Genomic DNA, 20029 nt, shown 5'->3' on the forward strand with positions numbered 1-20029 from the left:
CAAGCTTGCTGTTGAACACTTGTTCCCGCTTATCAAGTAGTTTCTCTCAAGGCGTTGTTGCTGGTGGTGTCTTGCATCATTGGAGGAGGTCATGGCCATGTCATCATAAACTTCTACAGTCTGCATTCCGTTGGGTTGGTGTAGGGGCGAAGTAGGTGCAGGTGCCATATCAAGGCGGTCGGTTGCTTTTGCGCAGAACTTGAACAAAGTCGGAATGATAGAAGGGATTTGATCAAGGAACAGATGGAGCCGGCCCCAATCAGGCATGAGAAACCATGTGATGTAAGGGGCTCTGCTTCTAGGGTGACGAATCCTCCATGAGCTTCTCGATGGAGGCATGCCGTGCCCGCATCCGCGGAGACATCTGCAACTCCTGGACGACCCCAGCCCAGCCACTGCGCTGGGGTGTCTCGACCTGCTCGTTGTGGCCGATGGCCTGGGTGGTGAGTCTCCGCGCAGGCGTGTGCCGAGGGAACTCGTCAAACGACTTCTTGGCCGACGGCTTGGTAGGCGTCGTGTAAGTGGCCTTGTCCGGCTGCTGTCGAGGCATTGGCGGCGGAGGTGGAGGCGGAGGAGGAGGAAGTTTTTCCGCGATGGAGGTTATAATGCCAAGATAGACCATCATGAAGCGTATGCGCAGCGTGTCTAGGCGCTTGACTCTCTCCTCCAGCTGCGCTCGCTTCGACGCCCACATGAGCCTCGAGCTGGTCCGCAGCGTCGTCGCGGCGCCCTCCTCGAGCACCAGGCGGCCCAGCTCGTCACGCAGGTCCTCGCCGACCCTCTGGATCTCCCTCAGCATGCGGCTGAGCCGGATCTTGTCCTCGAGCCGCTGCACCTTGGAGATGTCCTGGCCGTAGCCCTCGTCCTCCTCGACGGAGAAGTCGAGGCTGTCGATCAAGCTGGCCACCTCCTGCGGCGCAACGCTGTACGCCGTCCAGTACGAGTTGGCGGTTTGGGCAATCATCACGATGGACATGCCAGTGGCGGTGGTGGCCAGGAGATAGGCCCACTGGAGCCAGCCCGACTCGGCCATGATGCTGCAGCGGAGGGCAACGGAGCACAAGTCGTGATGTCGTCCTGGAGGGGCAGAGGCATGGTCTGGAGGGAGGAGGCAGTGCTCTGGGAGGCGAATAGAGGAGATTCGACCCGCGACAAGCTTCTGCAAGGGCATCAGTAAGGGCCCAGCTATGACGAAGGGAACATTTTTGGTTGGGGAAACGGAAGAAGGAGTGTCACATGGATATTGTCGTACAATGATCTCATGGCTGCGGGAAGCTGGAACTGGATGAGCTTGGGATTGATGCGGTTTGTTCGCTTATACTTACCTGAGCCACGGGAGTTTCCTGCGGTCTGATAAGGTCCTTTATATCAGTCAAGGCATACTTTGAAGATGTCAAATTTGATCTGAAGCATCATGATACTTCACATTATCTCGTCATTCTCTGACGCATCCAGAAGACGCAGCCCTGCAGAAACCCGGGCCGCAGTCCAGTCCACAATTGACAGACTAGGTATCCAGTGACTTGCATCTTCAATGCCTTCCTCCTGCATATCGGCTTCATTCTTGCGGCTCTACTGTAGGTATGTATGTATATGCTGCTGCGCCAGTCCTCGACCCCAACCAATGACATCAGACAGAACCCCTCGCTTTCAACCCCACCACAGTGCGTGCATGTGGGCAATTTTTCTTTACGCCATGATTTTCCCTTGACAGCTTTCCGGGGCCGCTGACTGCAATGGACATGTACCCTGCGATGACCTGCAGACTCATCGCAGCGGCTGTCTCGTCCATCTGTATCTGTAGTACGGAGTAGTATTACTACATTGTGCCTTGCTTAGTAGTTGCGGCAGCGGCTGGACTACCTTATCTTATCCGGGACTGCGCCCAAACCGCCCTAAACCTCAACTCTTCTTCTTCTTCTTCTTCTCCTCCTCCTCCTCCCTCCCCTCATCACACGCTCCTCCAGCCGCCGCCATGACGGCCACCGCCGCGGAGGCTGCGGTGCCGCCTGAACATGAGTTCCCGCTGCCCAAGATCCTCACCAACCCCGCGTCGACCCCGCCAACCCTCATCACCCAGGGCGCCGAAGGCCGGCTCTACAAGACGACGTACCTGCTCCCGCACATCCCCTGCGCCCTCAAGTACCGGCCGCCCAAGCCCTGGCGGCACCCGGTCCTCGACCAGCGCCTGACCAAGCACCGCATCCTGTCCGAGGCCCGCATCCTCTCCAAGTGCCGCCGCGACGGCCTCCGCGTGCCCGACGTCTACGCCCTCGACGAGGCGGCCGGGTGGCTGATGCTCGAGTGGGTGCAGGGCACGCCCGTGCGCGTCAACATCAACCAGCGGCTGGGCAGCAGGACCGAGGGCATCGAGGACGACGAGGAGCTCAAGGACCTGATGCGCAGGATTGGCGCCGCCGTGGGCAAGATGCACAGCATTGGCGTGATCCACGGCGACTTGACGACGAGCAACATGATGCTGAAACCCCCCGCGCAACAGACAGATGATGCGACCGGACTCGAGGGCGAGATTGTCATTATCGACCTGGGACTCGCCAGCGGAGGTGTTCACGACGAGGACCGAGCTGTAGACTTGTACGTCCTTGAACGGGCCTTTGGGAGCACGCATCCCCGCGCCGAGTGCATCTTTGGCGAGGTCCTCGACGCGTATAAAAAGTCGTTCAAGCAGGCCGGCGTGGCGCTCAAGAAACTAGAAGACGTGAGGATGAGGGGGCGCAAGAGGAGCATGCTTGGTTAGAAGGGGGACATGGCGAGTCGAAAGCAAGCAAAGAGGCAAGCTCAAGATTTGAAAAAGGCAAAAGCCTTCTTCTTATTTGTCCTTCTCGGTAATCCAGAGAAAGAAGGAGAGCATATTTGGTGATATATAGACAGCTCCCCTGTAAATGATGCCCGCTATTATATGATATCCGTATGGACAGAAACCGAATCAAACAAAAATCAAAAAGTATATCGCTTTTAGTGATACAGACAGAAACATGGTATCCAAGCTCCCCCTTCCTCTTCCTCTTTTCTTCAAGCAAGCTCAGCTCCCGCAAAGTAGCCCTTGTTCTCAATGACGCCGCGGTCCTTGACAAGCGCAACATAGCGCACCACCCACTGCGGCGTGAGCTCGCCCTCAAGCCCGGCGCCGCCGTGGGCCGCATCCGCCAGCACGCCCGCGCCCTGGGGCCCGTGGCCGAGCAGCTCGCGCAGGGTGCCGCGCGGCAGGATGTCGGTGCAGTCGGTGTGGACGTGAAGCTCGACGCCCTCGTCCTCGGCGAGCCTCTTGAGCGGCGCGGGCACGTTGCAGCAGTCGCGCAGGTTGACCTGGTCGACGGCCGGGCGGACGCGGGTGCGCTCGAGGAACGCGCGCAGCTTCTCGCTGCCGAACTCGGCGACGCCCAGGCGCTTGACCAGGCCGGCGGCGTGCAGGTCCTCGAAGACGCGCCACGAGGCCAGCTCCGCCTCCAGGTCGCCCTGCTGGGCGTTGATGCGCTCGGCCGCCTTCTCGCAGGTGCCCTCGAAGGACATGCCGGGGAAGGAGACGATGAGCAGGTCAATGGTCTGGATGCCGAGCTCCTTGCGCACCAGGTCGAGCGCCTCGCGGGCGTACTGCTCGCGCTCGGCGACGGGGGTGCCGGGCAGGAGGAACAGCTTGACGGTGATTTCGTAGTCGCCGGGGTCTTCGCGCAGACCGGCGGCCTGCCAGTCGATCCGCGGGATGTAGAGCGTCTTCTCGTCCCGCTCCGTCCACAGCTCGACGGGGGTCTGAGGCGGCGAGGGAAGGGTGCCGGAGCCGTCGGCCGGGGAAGCGTCGGGTGCGTAGTCTAGCCTTGTGGAGTGGATGTTGTCTCGGAGGGCATTGACGAGCTCGAGGTTCGATTTGGAGTGGCCGCCACCTTTGCGGATGATGGAGGGGCCTGCGGACATGACATTGCTGCCGTACTCATGCTGATATTAGCGAGATGGTAAAGGGAAAAGAGAGAGAGAGCCAGTGTCATTGTTCCCGCGGCTGGACAAGAAGAGAGACGAACCCCGTAGACAGGATGATCTTGGTCATTGTGATGGCGATCTGAGTGTCCCTGTGAAAGGTTTGCAATGGGAAGTGAAACCTTGATGGACAACTTTGGAGAGAGAGGAGGGCGGAAGAACCGTGCTCTTGCTCTATGATATACCTTCTTGCAGATTCAGAGCACCGACCCGGTTCCCGACCTTTATATTGCGACCAACAACTTTTTTTTTCTCCTCTCCCGCGCTCTTCTCGAGATGCCTAACTAAATGTGATCGTAATCTTCCGTACTATTTACTCCAGATGGCGCTTGTGGCGGATGATAAAGGGTATTACTAATAATGGGCAGGTCGGGCGGAGTGGATATCAAAGGATCGAGGGTTCTTTGTTTGCTTGTGTAAGAGATTTTTTTACCTTGATCTAGTCAGGAGGTAGTAGCAGCAGCAGCAGCTGAAAGTGCGGTCTTGAGGGTATGCTTGAGCGCGTTGGAAGCAATAATGGCGACATCGGGGGATGGTGCTTGGTGGAGGAGGGGAAAGGGTGATATATGTGCCGCCGCCCTCTTTGTGGCCGGCTGTTATTGCTTGTATTGTATGTATGATGTTTACATGTGCTTGTGACGTTTGGAATCTCCCCACCTGCTTCAACATTGAATGGTAAGGTAGTGCTCATCGAACGTCGTACTCTTGTCCTTCTCGTTCTTCTGTCCTTGTCTTCCGGCATTCACAAGCCATCTTATTGTTTCGAATAGACCTTGAGGAGTTGTCTTGGTAGGAAAAGTCCCCTGATTAGAGTGCTGTTGGAATGGACTTTCAGTCGTCGATGGAAGTCAGCGAAGCCACGCGGGGTTGATTGACCCTTCCCAGTCCCTTCCGGCCGGTTGGCTCAGATGCTCGAAAAGGACAAGGCTCTGGTTTAGCACCACTGTCATTTGTCCGGGCGACCAAGACGGGCGAGGGGCATAAGCGCAGTACCAGTACGTGGAGCGCCAACCTATCACGGTACTGGTGTCAAGTACTGACTACTTCGCCCACTGTACCTACAGCAGCCGCAGCGCAGTGCAGTGGTTCAGGTTCCGTCCAGTCCCATTGGGTTGAGGCTCCGTCCCGCCAGCACGCGCTACTGCCTCGTCACCGACCTGCAAACCCTCAGCAAGGCCATACAGACACCAGCTCAACTCTATTCAGACCGCATCTCGTCTCTCGCCTCCAACCGTCATCGGCTCGCGCTCGGTGATGTGAGAGAGAGCTGTCACAATGGCGATCCAGTGCGTCCACGCTTCTGCCGCGCTCCTCGAAGTCGGACTGATGCTGACTCGCATCTTCTAGCTACTTGATTCTGCTGTCCCGTCAGGGGAAGGTGGTGCGTTGCTCCCCGTTGCTCCCATTGCCCTCGACATCGATTGCTGGCGATGGAAAACGACTCCTGGTTTATTGTGAAGATGCCCTGCTGACCCTCTACTCTTCTCGCCAACAGCGCCTCGCCAAATGGTTCACCACGCTGTCCCCCAAGGACAAGGCCAAGATCGTCAAGGACGTATCACAGCTGGTCCTCGCCCGAAGAACTCGCATGTGCAATTTCTTGGAATACAAAGGTGCGCTGCGAACGCCTTCATACATGTGGACCCTGTCGCTGCATGACATTCGTAGCTGACACGCATCCGCCATCGTCCAGACACCAAGATTGTATACCGACGATACGCATCGCTCTTCTTCATCGCCGGCTGCTCATCCGAAGACAACGAGCTCATCACCCTCGAAATCATCCACCGATACGTCGAGCAGATGGACAAGTACTACGGCAACGTGTGCGAGCTCGACATCATCTTTTCATTCACAAAGGCATACTACATCCTCGACGAACTGCTTCTTGCGGGAGAGCTACAGGAGAGCAGCAAGAAGAATGTGCTGCGCTGTATCGGACAGCAGGATTCACTGGAAGACATGGAGGTAAGTGGTTTTTCGCACTTCGTCTTGACTGCTGCATCGCCCGACTCTTGGCGCGCGCCTCCGGCATGATACGTTTCTTGCTATCTCGTTTCTCGACTACGGCAATGCGACGTGACACAGCTGACACCGAGTTTCCTCACACCCAAAAGGTCGAAGATGAGGTCACCAAGCTCATGTAATTACGACAATCACGACGAGATGGCTACGCATCCGCGCAGCCTTGGCCGAGCGATCCGTTCTCACCGACTAGTATTCGAAACCCGCCCGCTTCCTGTCACCAGCTACATACCACACAACAAAAGCCCCCCTCCTATCGTCCCACCAGCTGCTTGGAGTCATGAAGGCGCAAGAGTTGAGATGGACCTGATAGTTAACACTGGCGTAGCAGGCCGAGCAGATCGCTGAGAAGCTTCGCGATGTGGGAATTCTCTGATACACAAGTCTCAGAAGGCTGAGCATCTCTTCGACGGGAAGGGAAGACACAATGGCGAGAAGGGGACATGGAGAGTCATGTGGAGTGTGTCGGGAGAGAGAGAGAGAGAGAGAACATGGCGTTATTTCCTTTGTGTTTATAGATCTTGGAGGATGGAAAACCATCCTCTCCCATGTCAAGAGAAAGCAGAAGCAACCCGTGGATGTCCCATTATCTGGGACCAATGCCTCGGAGTCGGCGGACGTTGTGTGCCGGCAACCATGGGCAAGGATGATGAGGACTTGGCCTTTTTCCTTGGAGGCGTGAATCTAATGTACCAGGAGCCGCGAAGACAGACGGAAGAACTGCGAAGCAAATCCAAAAAGATTTACCCACGTCATTGAGTCCCGTTCAACCTGCTTTACACAATCGTCTCTCACTCGGATCATCACGTTACAAACCAGACGCCTCATCGTGTCGATTGTCGCGCGTGGCAGCTCCATGAGCCGTTATTCGTCGCAGGGCCGAAGCTGACGCCGACAAATGGGCTCGCCAGAACCGCCCACTCCGTCAACCTGGGCCCCCTCTTTTGCCGGCGCCATGACTAGCAGCGAGCATCGCCATGCTGCGGTTCTTCTTACTGGCATGCTGGCGGCATTAGTATACCGCTCCTATCGTCTGACTGCAGTCCACACAGCCGTTGCCGGACGCAGCCGACGCGCGATCGGACTCGGGGCATTCAGGAGAGGCGACGCACCCGCACCGCCATGGAAGCAAGCCCAGACAACGTGGGCGCTGCACGAAATGGCGATGGACGTGCTGGCGCAGCCGGCTCCTGTGTAGCCTCAGCCCGATCAGCAAGAGCTCAATTCGAGAGGGCCCAAGCAATTGTCGACAGGCTGGAATTGAGCCCGGTTCGAGGTGGTTGATTGATTGTCTCAATCGTTCGCTCATCACGGCTACAGGCGGTGCGACAACGCTGCTCTAGCGCCCCAGCGCCCCTATCGCTCCCCGGAACTACAGCGAGTCCAGCGATCGCATTCCCCCCCCCCACCGGCTGCAGCAGAGCCCCCCCACCATCTGCCGACTCGGTGCCAAGTTGATGTCACTGCCAACCGCTGATGAATGCGTGTCAACCATTGACTTGAACCCCCCCGACCCGGCTCCTGGCCATCCCATGCACTAACCAAGGCGAACTGCAGTCCATCTCACGCTCTGCTCTGATCCTGTTTCCAATCTGCTTCCCCCCCCTTTCTTCTATCTATCCGGTCTTCATCCAGCCGAATCAGCTGCTCTTTAGCGTCGACAACCGGCAACCAGTGCCTGCCGGCCCTCGACCCTGTTATTAGACTTCACATTCTCGAGACTTGCCGCATCATCGCCAAGCCCTCATCCCTCCTCCTCCTCCTTCTTTCTCCTATCATTGTCCTCCCCTCGGACTACAACTACTACCAAAGCAATCGCTCTACTTCATTTGACAGCATTCGACAGCAATCGACAGAGGCTCTGTACCGCCTTCGTGTCGCATCACCGCTTCCCCCTGTTTCGACTTGATCGACGTGCGGATCCGCGACCACGCAACTCCCCAAAAGAGAGGCGCTTCAATTAACAAAGCATCGCGGCCCGACCTCGTTCTTTGGAGTCGTCTCTTTGCGCGCAGCACGACCACCTGACCGAAGCGACACTACATGATTCACTCTTAATCATACCCGCTCGAAGACGCCTCATACATCATCCCGCCGCATTCACCGCTCATCTCTCGGAGAGCCAGCCTCGACGCTCTTCACATTAATCACCGCACATTATCTCTCGACACTGGCTCTTCCCCGTCATCTATTAATGCAGAATCACAGCAGCATCTGTCAGCCAACATGAAGGTGAGCGGCATTATCCAGACGCACGCAGCTCAACTCCGACCTGAGACAACCCCGATGCTGACGAGACATCCCCGCCGCAGTACCTCCCAGTCCAAGAGTTCGAGGCCGTAACCGGCGCTCTCAACTTCAACACTCCCGACTGCAACGTTACGGGCGGATGCGATCTGTACACGACCAAGTCCACCGGATCCGACAAGAAACTCTACAAGAACATCGACAAGGACCTCAGCTCCCAGCATGCCGCGCTGCTCAAGCTGGGCGCCAGCCTGTCACCCCCCGACCGGGAGCACATGCTCGCAACGTCGCGCAGCATGCAGCTCTTCTCACACTCGAGCGCATTTGGCCCGCTGTCCGAGCTCTCCAGCCGGCGGACGTTTGCTTACCTGATTGCCACGCTCAACGCCAGCCACCCTCACTACGACTTCTCCCACGTCCTGCGGCCCGGCGACTTTAAGCGGGAGCGGAATCTGAAGCGCGTCATGGCCAACCTGGACTCGATCCTGCAAAACACGCGGCCTGGGGTTGAGATCGGCACCTCGTATGATTCCTCAGTGGGCAGTGACGTAAACGCTCAGTGGGGGCCTCACTGCTGGGCTCTGATCAACAAGGAGATGCGCCTGAACGAGTGCACCATCTTCAGCTACCACCCAGAGGTCGACCCCTTTGAGGAAGACGAAAGCGCCATCTGGGCGGTGCACTACTTCTTCTTCAACAGGGCGCTCAAGCGAGTCGCTTACCTCTACGTCCGCGTCGTGCCCGTCATATCATCACAGAGCCCGACCCTGCGGCCCGCCAAGGGTGGCCTCCACAAGCGACACACGGCGCTTGAGTCGGACGGCGCAAAGAAGCGCGCCAAATACTGGCTGGGCGATCAAGACGCCGAGCTGATACCGCCGTACGAGGACGACGAGGAGCCATTGGATGATGGCCTCTACTGGAACCGTGGCGAGGATGGCGACATTGTCCAGTTCTCAGACGACGACATGGCTGAAGATGAGCCCATCGATGAGGACGAAGACGAAGAAGATGATGATGACGACGATGACGAAATGATAAGTCCAAGGAGAGAGAGGCTCATGAGTGAGGACATTGCAGGACGGATGGAGATTTAAGCTGGTCAGGCTTAAATCGACGAGACTGACACTCAGCCTGGTCCCCTTGTGGGATCGGGGAGACTACCGTGTCTTTTCAACAAGGATTCGCGCCTGAGACATGACAAAGATTGGCCAGATCGTCCTCCAGAGATGAAATACTCTACCAGTATATCGCCCTGGAGCTGCATCTACTCCTGGCTTTGCCGATCATGAGGATGACGAGTTGCAGCCGCAAATGCTCTTCTCCAATCTCTCCACCTCTCTCTTCTCTGCCTGCCTTGTGCTGTTTCATTTGGAATCGGCTTCATGGGCTTCTTCTGCCCATCGCCTTCTGCTTTTCCTACGATTATGGTGTGTGTGTGTGTGTGTGTGTCATTTAGCGTGGCGCAAGGGTCTGGTTTCTGGTCGGTGAGAGCGGCTGGGAACATCGTCGCCGGGAGTTTGCTTTTATGGTTGCCGTTTGGCCTATCGTCAGCATCGTTTCATGAGGTTTCCTCTCTCCACCACCTCTTTTTCTATCACCTCTTTTCTCTCACTTTTCAAATTCCATGTCGTGACGCGCATTTGGTTTTGGAAATATCGGTGGCCTCTGTGAGATGGGTGGCTACCTCTCTTGTTGCTTCGTCTTTGTTTCTCTCTTCCTTTTTATTTTTGCCCCGAGCTTGGATTCGGTAATCAATCCTTTCTGGACTCGATGCCCTCTCCCAGCATTGTTTTTCATACGCGCCCTTTATTCATGACTTTTGTTTCTTTCAAGTCCTTTCTTCTCTGTTTCCGAACTTGATTCCGCTTTCGGGGGAATTGGGCGGTTTCAAACGTACATATATGGTTTTAACGCGGTAATGGCTTTCGATTGCGCCTCGCTGGGGAACATATCAACATGGGATATTCTGGTAATACGTTTATAAGCAGCTTCAACTTTTTCGCTGTGCGATGGGGGGAAGGGCTTTTTATGCAGTTTTGGTTGTTCAATGTATCAATGCTCCATCATCTTTCCTTGAAGCGTTCTAAATCTCGTAGTGACTGGAGGATGTCGTGAAGATTGAAATGATGCCGTAAAGACTGGCTGCTTTGATCAATTAGGTTCGTAACTTGGGGATAACAACTCAAAGTTCTCTACACTTATTCTTCAACTCAGCAACAACACAAGAAATGCAGCACGAGCCATGTATTCATCTATATAACGCAACTCGACGGAGCTAAATGGAAAAAATCTCGCAGAGAAGAAACGAACAAAAGAAGAGGTATGATAAACAGCAAAATGGCCTTTGCTTGTCCGTCGTCCAGAAATAACAAGACGTAACGAGATCATTATCAAGCGGCCCTATATCTCGACTTGTATGCCCACCGTCTCCGTTGTTGAATATATCGGGTATCAGTTATGTAAGATGTAATCAAGTGAAAAGAAGATAATGTCAAGAGCACGCTGCCGCCCAATGCCCTATCCAATCTCCATAGATTGGACCATTATATGAGTACCCATCTGCAGCACAAGTACGGGGTGAAATGCTTTCGAGGAATAGGAAAAAAACCGCAAATTATAGTACGGAAAGGCGGAATGGAGTGCGCGAGGTCATGCCTTGGAATAATAATAACAGGAAATGGTACCAAGAAAGGAAGCTCAAAAATGTAAATCTCGACATCTCGGCTCAAGCTACCGACGCCTTCCGTCTCCGCCCAAACATCTTGGAAAATCCACTGGGCTCATCCTGCTGGCTGGCAGTCTTCGGAGGAACAAACTCCGGCGGAGGCTCTGATTCGCGCAGGAACTTCGCCAGGTCTCCCGTCTCGCCCATGAACGCAGGCTCCCGGGGCTCGAATCGCTTCATCGTGACTCGGCTCACAGGAGGTGGCCGCTCGATGGAGGCTTTCCTCACCGGAGGAGGTCGATCCATCGAGGCTTTGCTCACAGGGGGAGGATTTGTGCTGATCGGCCCGTACTTATCGTACCCCGGCGGCATCTGGATCGGCGTGTACTTGCTGGCGAGTCCCACGCGGCTATTAAGCGAACGGACATCGTTGGTGAAGCCCATGGCGCCAGCGCGGCTGCTAATTGATCGAGAGTCAACCAAGGTATTGGTTTCCTTGGAGCCGCTGCGAGTGAAGCGGCCGATTAAACTGGGCGTGCTCGTCTTCTTCTTGGGCGTTTGCATGGACAAGGCTGGGGGCGGCGGCGGCGCAGGAGGAGGTTCGCAGTTCATCAGAAACTCCGCCAAACTCTCTTCTTTCTTCGCGGGAGGCCTGGGGGCAATGTCAAAGTCGTCCTCGTCCTCGTCCTCGTCGCTGAAGTCGATTGCGTATGGATCGCGAACACGGCGGGTCTTTCGCACAGGCATGGGCATGACCATGTCATCATCTTCTTCTTCTTCTTCGCCAAAAAGCTTGCTCGCCTTTGACCTGCCCTGGTTCTTGAGAAGGGCGGAGCTGGAATTGATGGACGAGTGTACCGACGGCATCGAGTTGTCCGTGGAAGCCTGGCTATGCCGCATGTCGGGGAGAACCGCATCCACTGCTCGGCCACCTCCAGCACCAGACATCATCTCCAGATCCATCGTGTTGCGGAAGGGAGCCACATGCCGGGGGATGTGGTTCTGGCTACCCGGGATGGGTGGGCCTTGGCGGATAAAGTCAATCAGATCCGAGTTGTCGTTTCTGCTGGTAGCAGCGGCCTCTCGGGGCTGGTAGCGATTTCGGTTGGTATTGCGACTGGCCATTGTAGAAATGGATTGCTGGGACTCCATAAAGCTCTTCGTCGAGGTGACGGGATTGTGAACATTGCGCTGAGCTGCAGGCGCTCTGTCGCCCGGAGGACCTGTAGATTTGAGGAAGTCGGCAAAGTCTGAAAGCGATTCGCCGGGGGCGCGAGCATCACGAGCCTGAGAACCGCCCATGCGACCAGACAAGGAGGTAGCTCCCGGCGGGGCCCGAGGAATTGGTCCAGAGAGTTTGGGCTTGTTCTCCGGAGGGACCTTGGGGCTAGAGGGCTGCGTCCGCGAGTTGGAGGGTGAGGCCTTCGAAGGGGTCGGTGAAGTTCGCATCATATCTTCACTCTTCCGCGTGGCCTTGGTCACAACCGGACTGTCATGAGGAGTCGGGACCTAGAGAAAGCGTCAGCAAAATAAAGCTGTTGAGTATAATGACAAGACAGAGAAGGAAGTACATACATCAATATCACGCATATTCTCGGGAGTCAACGTGTATGTGATGGTTTGGTTGCTTTGAATGAGCTCTTCGAATGTGCGCGCCATGCTCTCCGCACGGCTCGAAGCGTCGTCAGAGATGGTCCTAACCGCTCTGAACCGGCTCGAGGATGTGGATGAGTTGGACGTGTGGATCGGGCGAGTGGGAACGCCGGAGCTCAGCGACGACGTAGCCTCCTCGCTCTCTTCCGGCACTGTCTGTTCGGCTGCGGGCCTGGGAGATTGTCGACTCGAATACGCGGCGGCCCTATAAGGGACATCTGAAAACTGGGTATCGGTGGCGCTTTTGGTGGCTCTCAACGACTCTCCTCGGGCACCATGGTGAGCCTGGTCGCTTTGGGCAGCCGGCCGATCAGCTGTCCACATGTTCGTCTGCAAGCCATGTGGAAGGCGGCCGAGCTGATCTCGGGTTCGAGACGATGATATGGGCGTGATAGTAGGGCTCACTTGATCAGTGTCCTCGTCAGACTCAGAGATGGTTTCCGCGCCCAGAATCGTTGGTCTTGTCCTCTCTACGGGCGACCTTGCGGCAGCCACGATCACTGCCGTCCGGAGGCTGGTGTCGATTGCCTTGGCCGTCCGTAGCTCGTCGGCGCCTCCCGCGCGCGACAGAGGGCTAGAGCCAGAAACGGTCTTTGCGCGCGGCCGCTCAGCCAATTCCTGCGATGATGGACGAGTGGTGACGGGGCTGCGGGGTGGTACGTCGATGAGGCGCGCAGAGCGTACACTCGAAGACCGACTCAGATGCAGAACCTTACCCGAATCTGAGGCGGAACGAGAGGAAGTGCTCGAGATAGACACCCTCGATGAAGTCAGGATCTCGGCCTTTTCGTAGACAAGCTCATCCAGGTCGTCTGAGCCGCTCTCATCCGAGTCACGGGCTTTCTTGGAAATGCTCCCCTGGTTCTCGGGAGTTGCATCTGCCTCCTTTGGCTGCGCGGCATCGCTCTCTGCTTCGGTAGGCTTGGAGCTCGGGCGTGCTGTCGCATAGAAAACCGACCCTCTGGTCGGCAGGGAGGTAGATCTCCTGTGAAGGCCAAGCAAGGTGGCGTAGTGACCCGACTCCGAAGCCAGAGAATTTTCGATTAGGGAGGTTGTACCAGCGAATGACTTGATGCGGCGCGCGTCAAAGTCTTCTTCTTCCGTCTCGTCCTCCTCTTCTTCGTCACTGTAGTGGGCCAATCCCGGCACCTCAATCTCAGCAATGTCATTGTCCCCCATAGGTAGCGGAATGTTCATGGGAAGAACTTCCTCTACAATGGCATTTTCTGGCTGATCGCGCACCTCCGCAGGGCTGGCCTCATCTTCAGTAGCACGAGGCTTGCGATCGTTGACGCCGTTGGCGAGGCCATCTGTTATCATGTGGCTTATATGGGGAGATCGGCCGGGAGCGAACTCGGCCACCGGCGCACGCAGCCTCTTCTTCCATCCTCGCCACAAGCGACCAAGGGTTCGGTCGAGCGCGACTCGTTCCATGTCGACATCCTCCACGACGATTCTTTCGACGATGGCAGCGGGACTACGTGATCCATCCTTGAGCTCCCTCTCCAGCCTGGACCGCATTCTCTGGCTGGCCGCCTGCCCTGCAACAGTGAGCGTGAGCTCGCCGATGTATTCCAGGACTGAAGTCAGGAAGATGGCCACGGCAGGCGAGATGATGACGGAGGCCTGTTCGTTCTCGCCCACTTCGAGATGTTCTTGTTTCATGTACTTGTCTTCGTCCTCTTCCTCCAAGTCTCCTAGAGAGGAGTAGACCATGCACCGCAATCGGGCTCGCTTCCAGGCCAGCACAACATCCCAGTCTTGGGCATTCGGACTCTGAGGGTCGGTAAATTCCTCATCCTCAGAGCCACCAATGTACTCCTTCAATTCTTCATCGGCATTGGTTATGGTTTCCTTGGCCAATTTGGGCTTGAGCACATCCGAGACGGCTGGTCGCAGCGCAGAGAGGGCAGTCGACCTGGCAACTTGCAGGAAGTTTAGAAGTAGCTGGTCGAGGAAGCTGTTGACGAGCTGCAGGGCGGCGGGGGATATCAGGGCTGGTTCCCTCGAGGGCACGACGCCATGCTCCTCGTACCAGGGATTTGGCTGTCCGTCGTGGTCGTTGGTTATGATCTGGGAAGCTGCAGTGGAAGCGATGAAGGCGGCTTCTGGCGATACAGACAGCGGAGGCGCGAAGAAGGCGTGGCTCGCAGTCGAAGGCCTATCGCTCGAGATACTGAGTGACCGCGATTGGCGCGAATTCCTGTCGCTGGAGATGCTCTGCGAGCGCACCTGGCGCGACGAGTTGACGCTGCTCGTCGGGCGCGACTCGACGGCTGAGCCCGTCATGGCTGAGGCTGGGTATCTGTCGGATGTGGTTGTGAAGACTCCGTGGCTTGCCTCTTCCCTTTGTTTCTCGCCCATCACCTTTCCCGGAAAGGCTGGGTGGTGTGTAGCACGGAATCAGCGTAGGGAAAGAAGAAGAAAAGAAAGGCCAGGAGAGGATCCGTCTCGGAATTTTTGCAGTTCGTCGGCAGGCGATGGGGATAGGCGACGAGGAGAGTAGTGCGACTAGGTACCTAGCTATTCGTGGCAATGGGGCCGTTTAAAGGGTAATAATCAATGCTGTCGATTGAAAGGGCCCCCTGGTCGTTGTTAGTTTACGAACCGGGACAATCGAACGACTGGAATGGCGAGGCCCGCAAGCACATGGCTTTCCAGGGACCGGGATGATGAGACACACGAGAAATGGCAGATGGTGGCTAAAGGCGGTTTCAGCCTGGGGTGGATTGGGAAGAGGCGCAGGGGAAAAGGCACAACAAGGTGAGCAGCTGGATGTGCCACGGTGAGAGCAGCAATCAGATGCTGAGTTGACGGGATGGCGGCCAAATAGGACGCAACAACTCGGCAAGGAAGAAAAGACGGTGAGATTTGCTGCGAGGAAGATGCAAAAGTACGTCAAGGGATGAAGGAGAAGACTGAAGATAGCCGGTACCACTCGTGATACATACCGACAAGTATGGGCAAACTTGCGACGATTTGAGGCGAGGTGAGGGACTGAGCACAGGCCGCCTGGACGAAAACGAAGACGGTGGGAGATTGGCGAAGACGGCAGAGAGAGAAGGGGAAAAGGGACTCTTCTCAGAGGTCACTTCAAGTTCTTTGCAGCTTGGATTCGAGTCCTCGCCTCTCGTTCTGTTGCTGAAATGAAGACCCCTTTCGCTAGCGGCAGTACGAGGAGTTAACGCTGTTGCTCGCTGCGAATATAGAGGTAGTAGCCCTCAGTACCGCGAATCAGTTTGCGCATAGAAAAGAGGTTTGAAGTGCGTGCTGTTCGAAACAAAGATCGAAGGCAAAAAAGAGTCAGGGCTCTTCTAAATTAAGCCTGCAAGGGATCGGCGTGCCACAATGATTTTCTCACCATCTCCGTACATGTACTCTTGCGACCAAAAGGAACAGCCAATCTTCGGAGGAACTCTGTGCTGCGTCCAAGTGCCGATCGTCGCCTCGTTAAAAGCTGACACCGAGCCGAGTATCAGACGCTTCGTCGTGCCTTCCCTTCGAGTATCTAAACACTTCCGTTTGAGCCCTCTATGACTAATCGTGTTATCTCTTCTTCCCTCAATCCTCGATTCTTCACTCTTCACCTTTTCCATCATCTCGCAGCATTCTTCCCATCTCTTACGATACTTGTCCCCATCGGCCCTGACCCGCGACGGCCGACTCGCTCGCCGCTTTCCAAATCTTCTCCCAGACCCCATCCTGCAGAGTCCCGCCTCCACCCAGCAGCCATGGCGAGACGGGCCCTGGAACTGGCCTGGCCGGATGCCTGAAGGAGCCTAGCACAGAGGCCCTAGCGCTTCTCTAGGCGTCAGGGGGGCCCTGGCCGCATCCCCACATCCGCTAAAGGAGCTGCCAGTGCTCGAATCAGCAGCGGAAGATTTCAGGGGTCGCATCAACGGTGCCGTTCAATTTCATGTCGGACCAAATTGATTGCGGGACGACTTCACGCGTCGACGATGGCTGCGGTTCTGTTGGCTCTTGTTCCTTTTTCCTGGGACCCGGAAGGTCGAAGCAGCACAGGCCCGTTGCTTGATGACGAGCCTCTCGCTCGCCTCGTCCAGAGTTCGCCTGTCGTACGAAGGACCGAGTCTGCAGGGCGCTTCTCCTGGCATCAACGACCACAGGAAAACGGCGCTGCGTTGGCTGGTGACCGTCCTTCGACTCCCTCGCATTGCACAGGCCTCCACCCCATCCATCTGCACCTGCATCGGCTTCCGACTCCTGCCTGTTTGTGCTTCCTCCCTGTACTACAACTTGGAGTCTTCGGAGGTTTACGGTCTGGAGCAAGCCTTCCAGGCAAGGAACATCCGCAATGAAGGCTGATAGTTTGTCCACTACCTCCTTTAGCCTCTCGTCACTGAGGGCAGCGCGACTCGACACGAGATAAGATGCGCTGCTCCGTCTGCTAGCCTCGCTGGCTAGTCAGTCGCACATCGGCCCTGATTGCTCGCTCCACGCATCAGAGAAGCCCGCCTAGATACATACATAGCATCCTACGCTGACAGTTGTCTCAGAAATTGATGTTCTCATCCGGTAAGGGGCATGGGACTCTCAGCCTCACGATTGGCCTCCGGAGTACGAGCATACCGATGCTTTACGGACGGCAAAGAGCACAATCTCGCGATGGCTCACACTCTCGAGATGGATGTCTGCTTGCATGTTTGAGACTCTTCCAACATGCTGCCGCCGCACTGACCAGCCGCCGCCACCCGCTACCTTTGCTCCCTAGAGCTGTCGTCGCAGCGCCAGTTCAAGGGCTAATCTCAGCTCCCAGCCACCATGACGAAGTCGAATCGCTCGAGCCAGCAGCAGCAAGCAGCATTTCGCTTTGCCAGTCCGCGATGCTTTGGGACGAGACGCCTGGCACTCATACTCACAGTAATACACTGCAGTTGCAGCTGTTCTACACACCAAATGCTCGTATGAACGCGTTGGCTGCTGGCAAGGCACGACGTATGATTTGCGGAGCATTCAAGGTAAGTGCCCTGATTAATAACTGCCCCCTCATTCGCGAACCCAGGAGCATTGGTCAATCTCCATGGCCGAGAGAATCACCCCAAGTCCCGAGCCGGGGTGGCTGCCGGGGCCGGACCTTATGGCGTTTCTGGTCTCTGCTGGTGCTGAGCCAATCAACAAAGGGATCTCAACGCCATGGCCAGGAGACGAGACGAGCCGGACTCGGTTAAGAGTCGAGAGGGAGTGGCCACGGCCGTTTCGTTTCGACGCTGTTTTGACGAGCCTGCCTCCACGCTAGAACCTATCCCATCTTCGTCTTTCTACCTTACCCATACGGCTTATACAGAGGTGCGGGAGTCGGGCAGACTGAAGTTCTTCCAGGCCCATGAGAGCAATTCTTTTCTAATAGGCCCGTGCAAGTTCAGGGTCAGTGTGTACGGAGAAAAGTAAGCCTAATGAGGAACAACTTGTCAGGCTTGTCCCGTCCGCCGATCGCTTATCTCAGTTGCTTGGTCCCTCCCTGTATAAGCCGCCGCCCTACATCCATATAACATGGTCCTCTGCATGTCTCGACGCCAATTTTGTGACGACGCGTCCAAGTACGAGTACGAGTTCTCTCTGCTAGGCAGGTCGAAGGAACTGCCAAGGCATGTTTACATTCACAAGTGGTCAGCAACCACCTTGCAAGTAGTACAAGTATGCTGGTGATCTTCGTTTTGGCGAGTGTAGCTGCGGTTGCATGTCCATGCATACGAGGCTTGACCTGCCCGAAGATGGATGCTGACTGCATAGAGCGCTAACGCGTACGGGCAGCACGATTTACACCTCTGCAACCACATGGAAGCTCTATGTATCTACAGTCTACCAACAGGACATTGGGCTTTCGACGCAGAAGACGTCGGCCAGGGATTCACCAAGCCGCCATGAAGCGGCCAGCCGGTCTGCAATCCCATCCGGGGCAGCCGCTCTTGTACGACGAGGAAGCATGCGTGACGACGGACGTTCTTTTCACTTCAAAGGATGCTGTTGCCCACCAGCATGGACAGCGGCAGTTGAAGGTGCCAAGATGTCGAGATTTCCACCAACACTGTCCTCGAACATGTAAAGGATGCATGCAGCGACTCCTCAACCAACGTTTGCACAATCATTTGAACATGCAGGTCGAGGCACCACTTGATGGCTATAGATCTGGAGTGGCCATGAATGGAGAATGGGGAGCACCGCGGCGTGCATGCATGGCATATTCATCACCTGGTTATGGCCAGCCTCGTCCAATCCAAGTTTGAAGACCATCTCTCTCATCATTGGTGCTTCCACCCCACAAGGAGATGCTCATGATCGACAGAGGATTACAGATGGCTCTGCCACCCCGAACATTCCGCATCGGCATCCTTCCTCCTTTGTAGCCTGAGCAAACAGTGAGGGCGGATGGAGGAGCGTAGCACAAAGGCGGCTTCCCGTAGACCCCAAGACAACACACAAACTTATTTGAAGTCGGCTCGGCGAAGCCCGATGCCCGCGCCGCCGCTTATTCAGAGAGGTTCGGTGGCGTGCATATGCTGGAAGCCGAAACTGTTATATGTTCCTTGAACGGCCTTTCTGAATATATGTGTTCCGAGGGGTTGCCTGCGGTGTAACAGCTGCGTAGGTAGGAAGTGATGGCTGTAAGTTGCACACAGCTCGTGGACTCTGTATTCAACAAGAAAGTCTGCCTGCTCCAAATGGCTTTTTCAGGACCGGTTATGCATGTTTCCTTAGGATTAGGAACCTACGTGAGGTGCATCAGCTCCCTGCTTTTGGTGCTTGTTCTTGACATGCTGGTCTTTGTGCGTTTATTTCTATTGTGTTTGCTGGTTGAAGGAGGATTCGCGATGTCAACATACTTTGTCTAGGACTCTTCTATGATGACTGAGCTGTAGAGTAGGCGATGCTGCTCAAAGTACCAGAAGCCAAACAAATCGAGTCTTGACGCTGCTGCTCTTGTGATGCGGCGATAAGACGAACAGGAGTCTCGTGAAGTGCGCCCAATCACGAATCGCAATATAGTTGCACGTAGGAACTCATGCCACAAACAACAGCCATCAACTGAGCACTGCATCAATAGAAGAAATGATCAATAGACTTCAATAACCACCACGCAATCAAGTAATTATCAGGAAAGCCTCCATATAGAAGTTCACGCCTTTTACCGTCCGTGCAAATATCGATAGTAGAAGCGGGAAGCTGCATCAAGTCGCCCACTTATATGGTTGGCCTCAGCTCCAACAACGCACCCGAGTTTCTCAGCTGAAATGCGACAACTATTCAGCGCCCAAACAGGTCAAAGCATAGTCTTTGATGATGCAACGGAATCGAAGAAAAGAGATATGTTTGCTCGGAGGGGTTTTCTGGGCGGCGGCATGCATTATTGTCGTGGGAAAAAAGGGGGCGGGTGAAAAGCCACGCCCTGTTGACGCTATTGTCTTTGATTGATCGGTTCCCATTGTT

At 55.7% G+C, this 20029-nt stretch overlaps 6 protein-coding genes across 6 annotated transcripts; 3 read left to right on the forward strand and 3 right to left on the reverse strand.

The window, feature by feature from the left end:
• Positions 1-298: 298 nt before the first annotated feature.
• On the reverse strand, positions 299-1033 carry BBK36DRAFT_1124060 (hypothetical protein; the record flags this gene model as incomplete). Its single annotated transcript, XM_024891128.1, has 1 exon — positions 299-1033. One exon carries the CDS (start codon positions 1031-1033, stop codon positions 299-301), a length of 735 nt encoding a protein of 244 aa, XP_024747534.1.
• A 695-nt stretch (positions 1034-1728) lies between these two features.
• Positions 1729-3174, forward strand: BBK36DRAFT_1136020 (kinase-like protein). The gene is given in 5 exon segments (XM_024892841.1): positions 1729-1807; positions 1823-1926; positions 1970-2785; positions 2882-2987; positions 3032-3174. 1 exon segment carries the CDS (start codon positions 1976-1978, stop codon positions 2756-2758), a length of 783 nt encoding a protein of 260 aa, XP_024747535.1. The 5' UTR covers positions 1729-1807; positions 1823-1926; positions 1970-1975; the 3' UTR covers positions 2759-2785; positions 2882-2987; positions 3032-3174.
• On the reverse strand, positions 3034-4060 carry BBK36DRAFT_1123846 (hypothetical protein; the record flags this gene model as incomplete). Its single annotated transcript, XM_024891111.1, has 2 exons — positions 3034-3937; positions 4035-4060. 2 exons carry the CDS (start codon positions 4058-4060, stop codon positions 3034-3036), a joined length of 930 nt encoding a protein of 309 aa, XP_024747536.1.
• Positions 4061-5265: 1205 nt separating this feature from the next.
• BBK36DRAFT_1143043 (adaptor protein complex AP-1 small subunit) lies at positions 5266-6137 on the forward strand (the record flags this gene model as incomplete). The annotated part of the gene is made up of 5 exons (XM_024893567.1): positions 5266-5276; positions 5338-5371; positions 5486-5603; positions 5684-5958; positions 6108-6137. The coding sequence occupies 5 exons, from the start codon at positions 5266-5268 to the stop codon at positions 6135-6137; spliced, it is 468 nt and encodes a 155-aa protein (XP_024747537.1).
• Positions 6138-8241: 2104 nt separating this feature from the next.
• On the forward strand, positions 8242-9359 carry BBK36DRAFT_1143044 (repressor of RNA polymerase III transcription MAF1; the record flags this gene model as incomplete). Its single annotated transcript, XM_024893568.1, has 2 exons — positions 8242-8247; positions 8328-9359. 2 exons carry the CDS (start codon positions 8242-8244, stop codon positions 9357-9359), a joined length of 1038 nt encoding a protein of 345 aa, XP_024747538.1.
• Positions 9360-10990: 1631 nt separating this feature from the next.
• Positions 10991-14872, reverse strand: BBK36DRAFT_1123922 (hypothetical protein; the record flags this gene model as incomplete). Its single annotated transcript, XM_024891119.1, has 2 exons — positions 10991-12439; positions 12506-14872. The coding sequence occupies 2 exons, from the start codon at positions 14870-14872 to the stop codon at positions 10991-10993; spliced, it is 3816 nt and encodes a 1271-aa protein (XP_024747539.1).
• Between the last annotated feature and the right edge of the window lie 5157 nt (positions 14873-20029).

The sequence above is a fragment of the Trichoderma citrinoviride genome (assembly GCF_003025115.1).
Source record: "Trichoderma citrinoviride strain TUCIM 6016 unplaced genomic scaffold BBK36scaffold_11, whole genome shotgun sequence".
Taxonomy (NCBI): domain Eukaryota; kingdom Fungi; phylum Ascomycota; class Sordariomycetes; order Hypocreales; family Hypocreaceae; genus Trichoderma; species Trichoderma citrinoviride.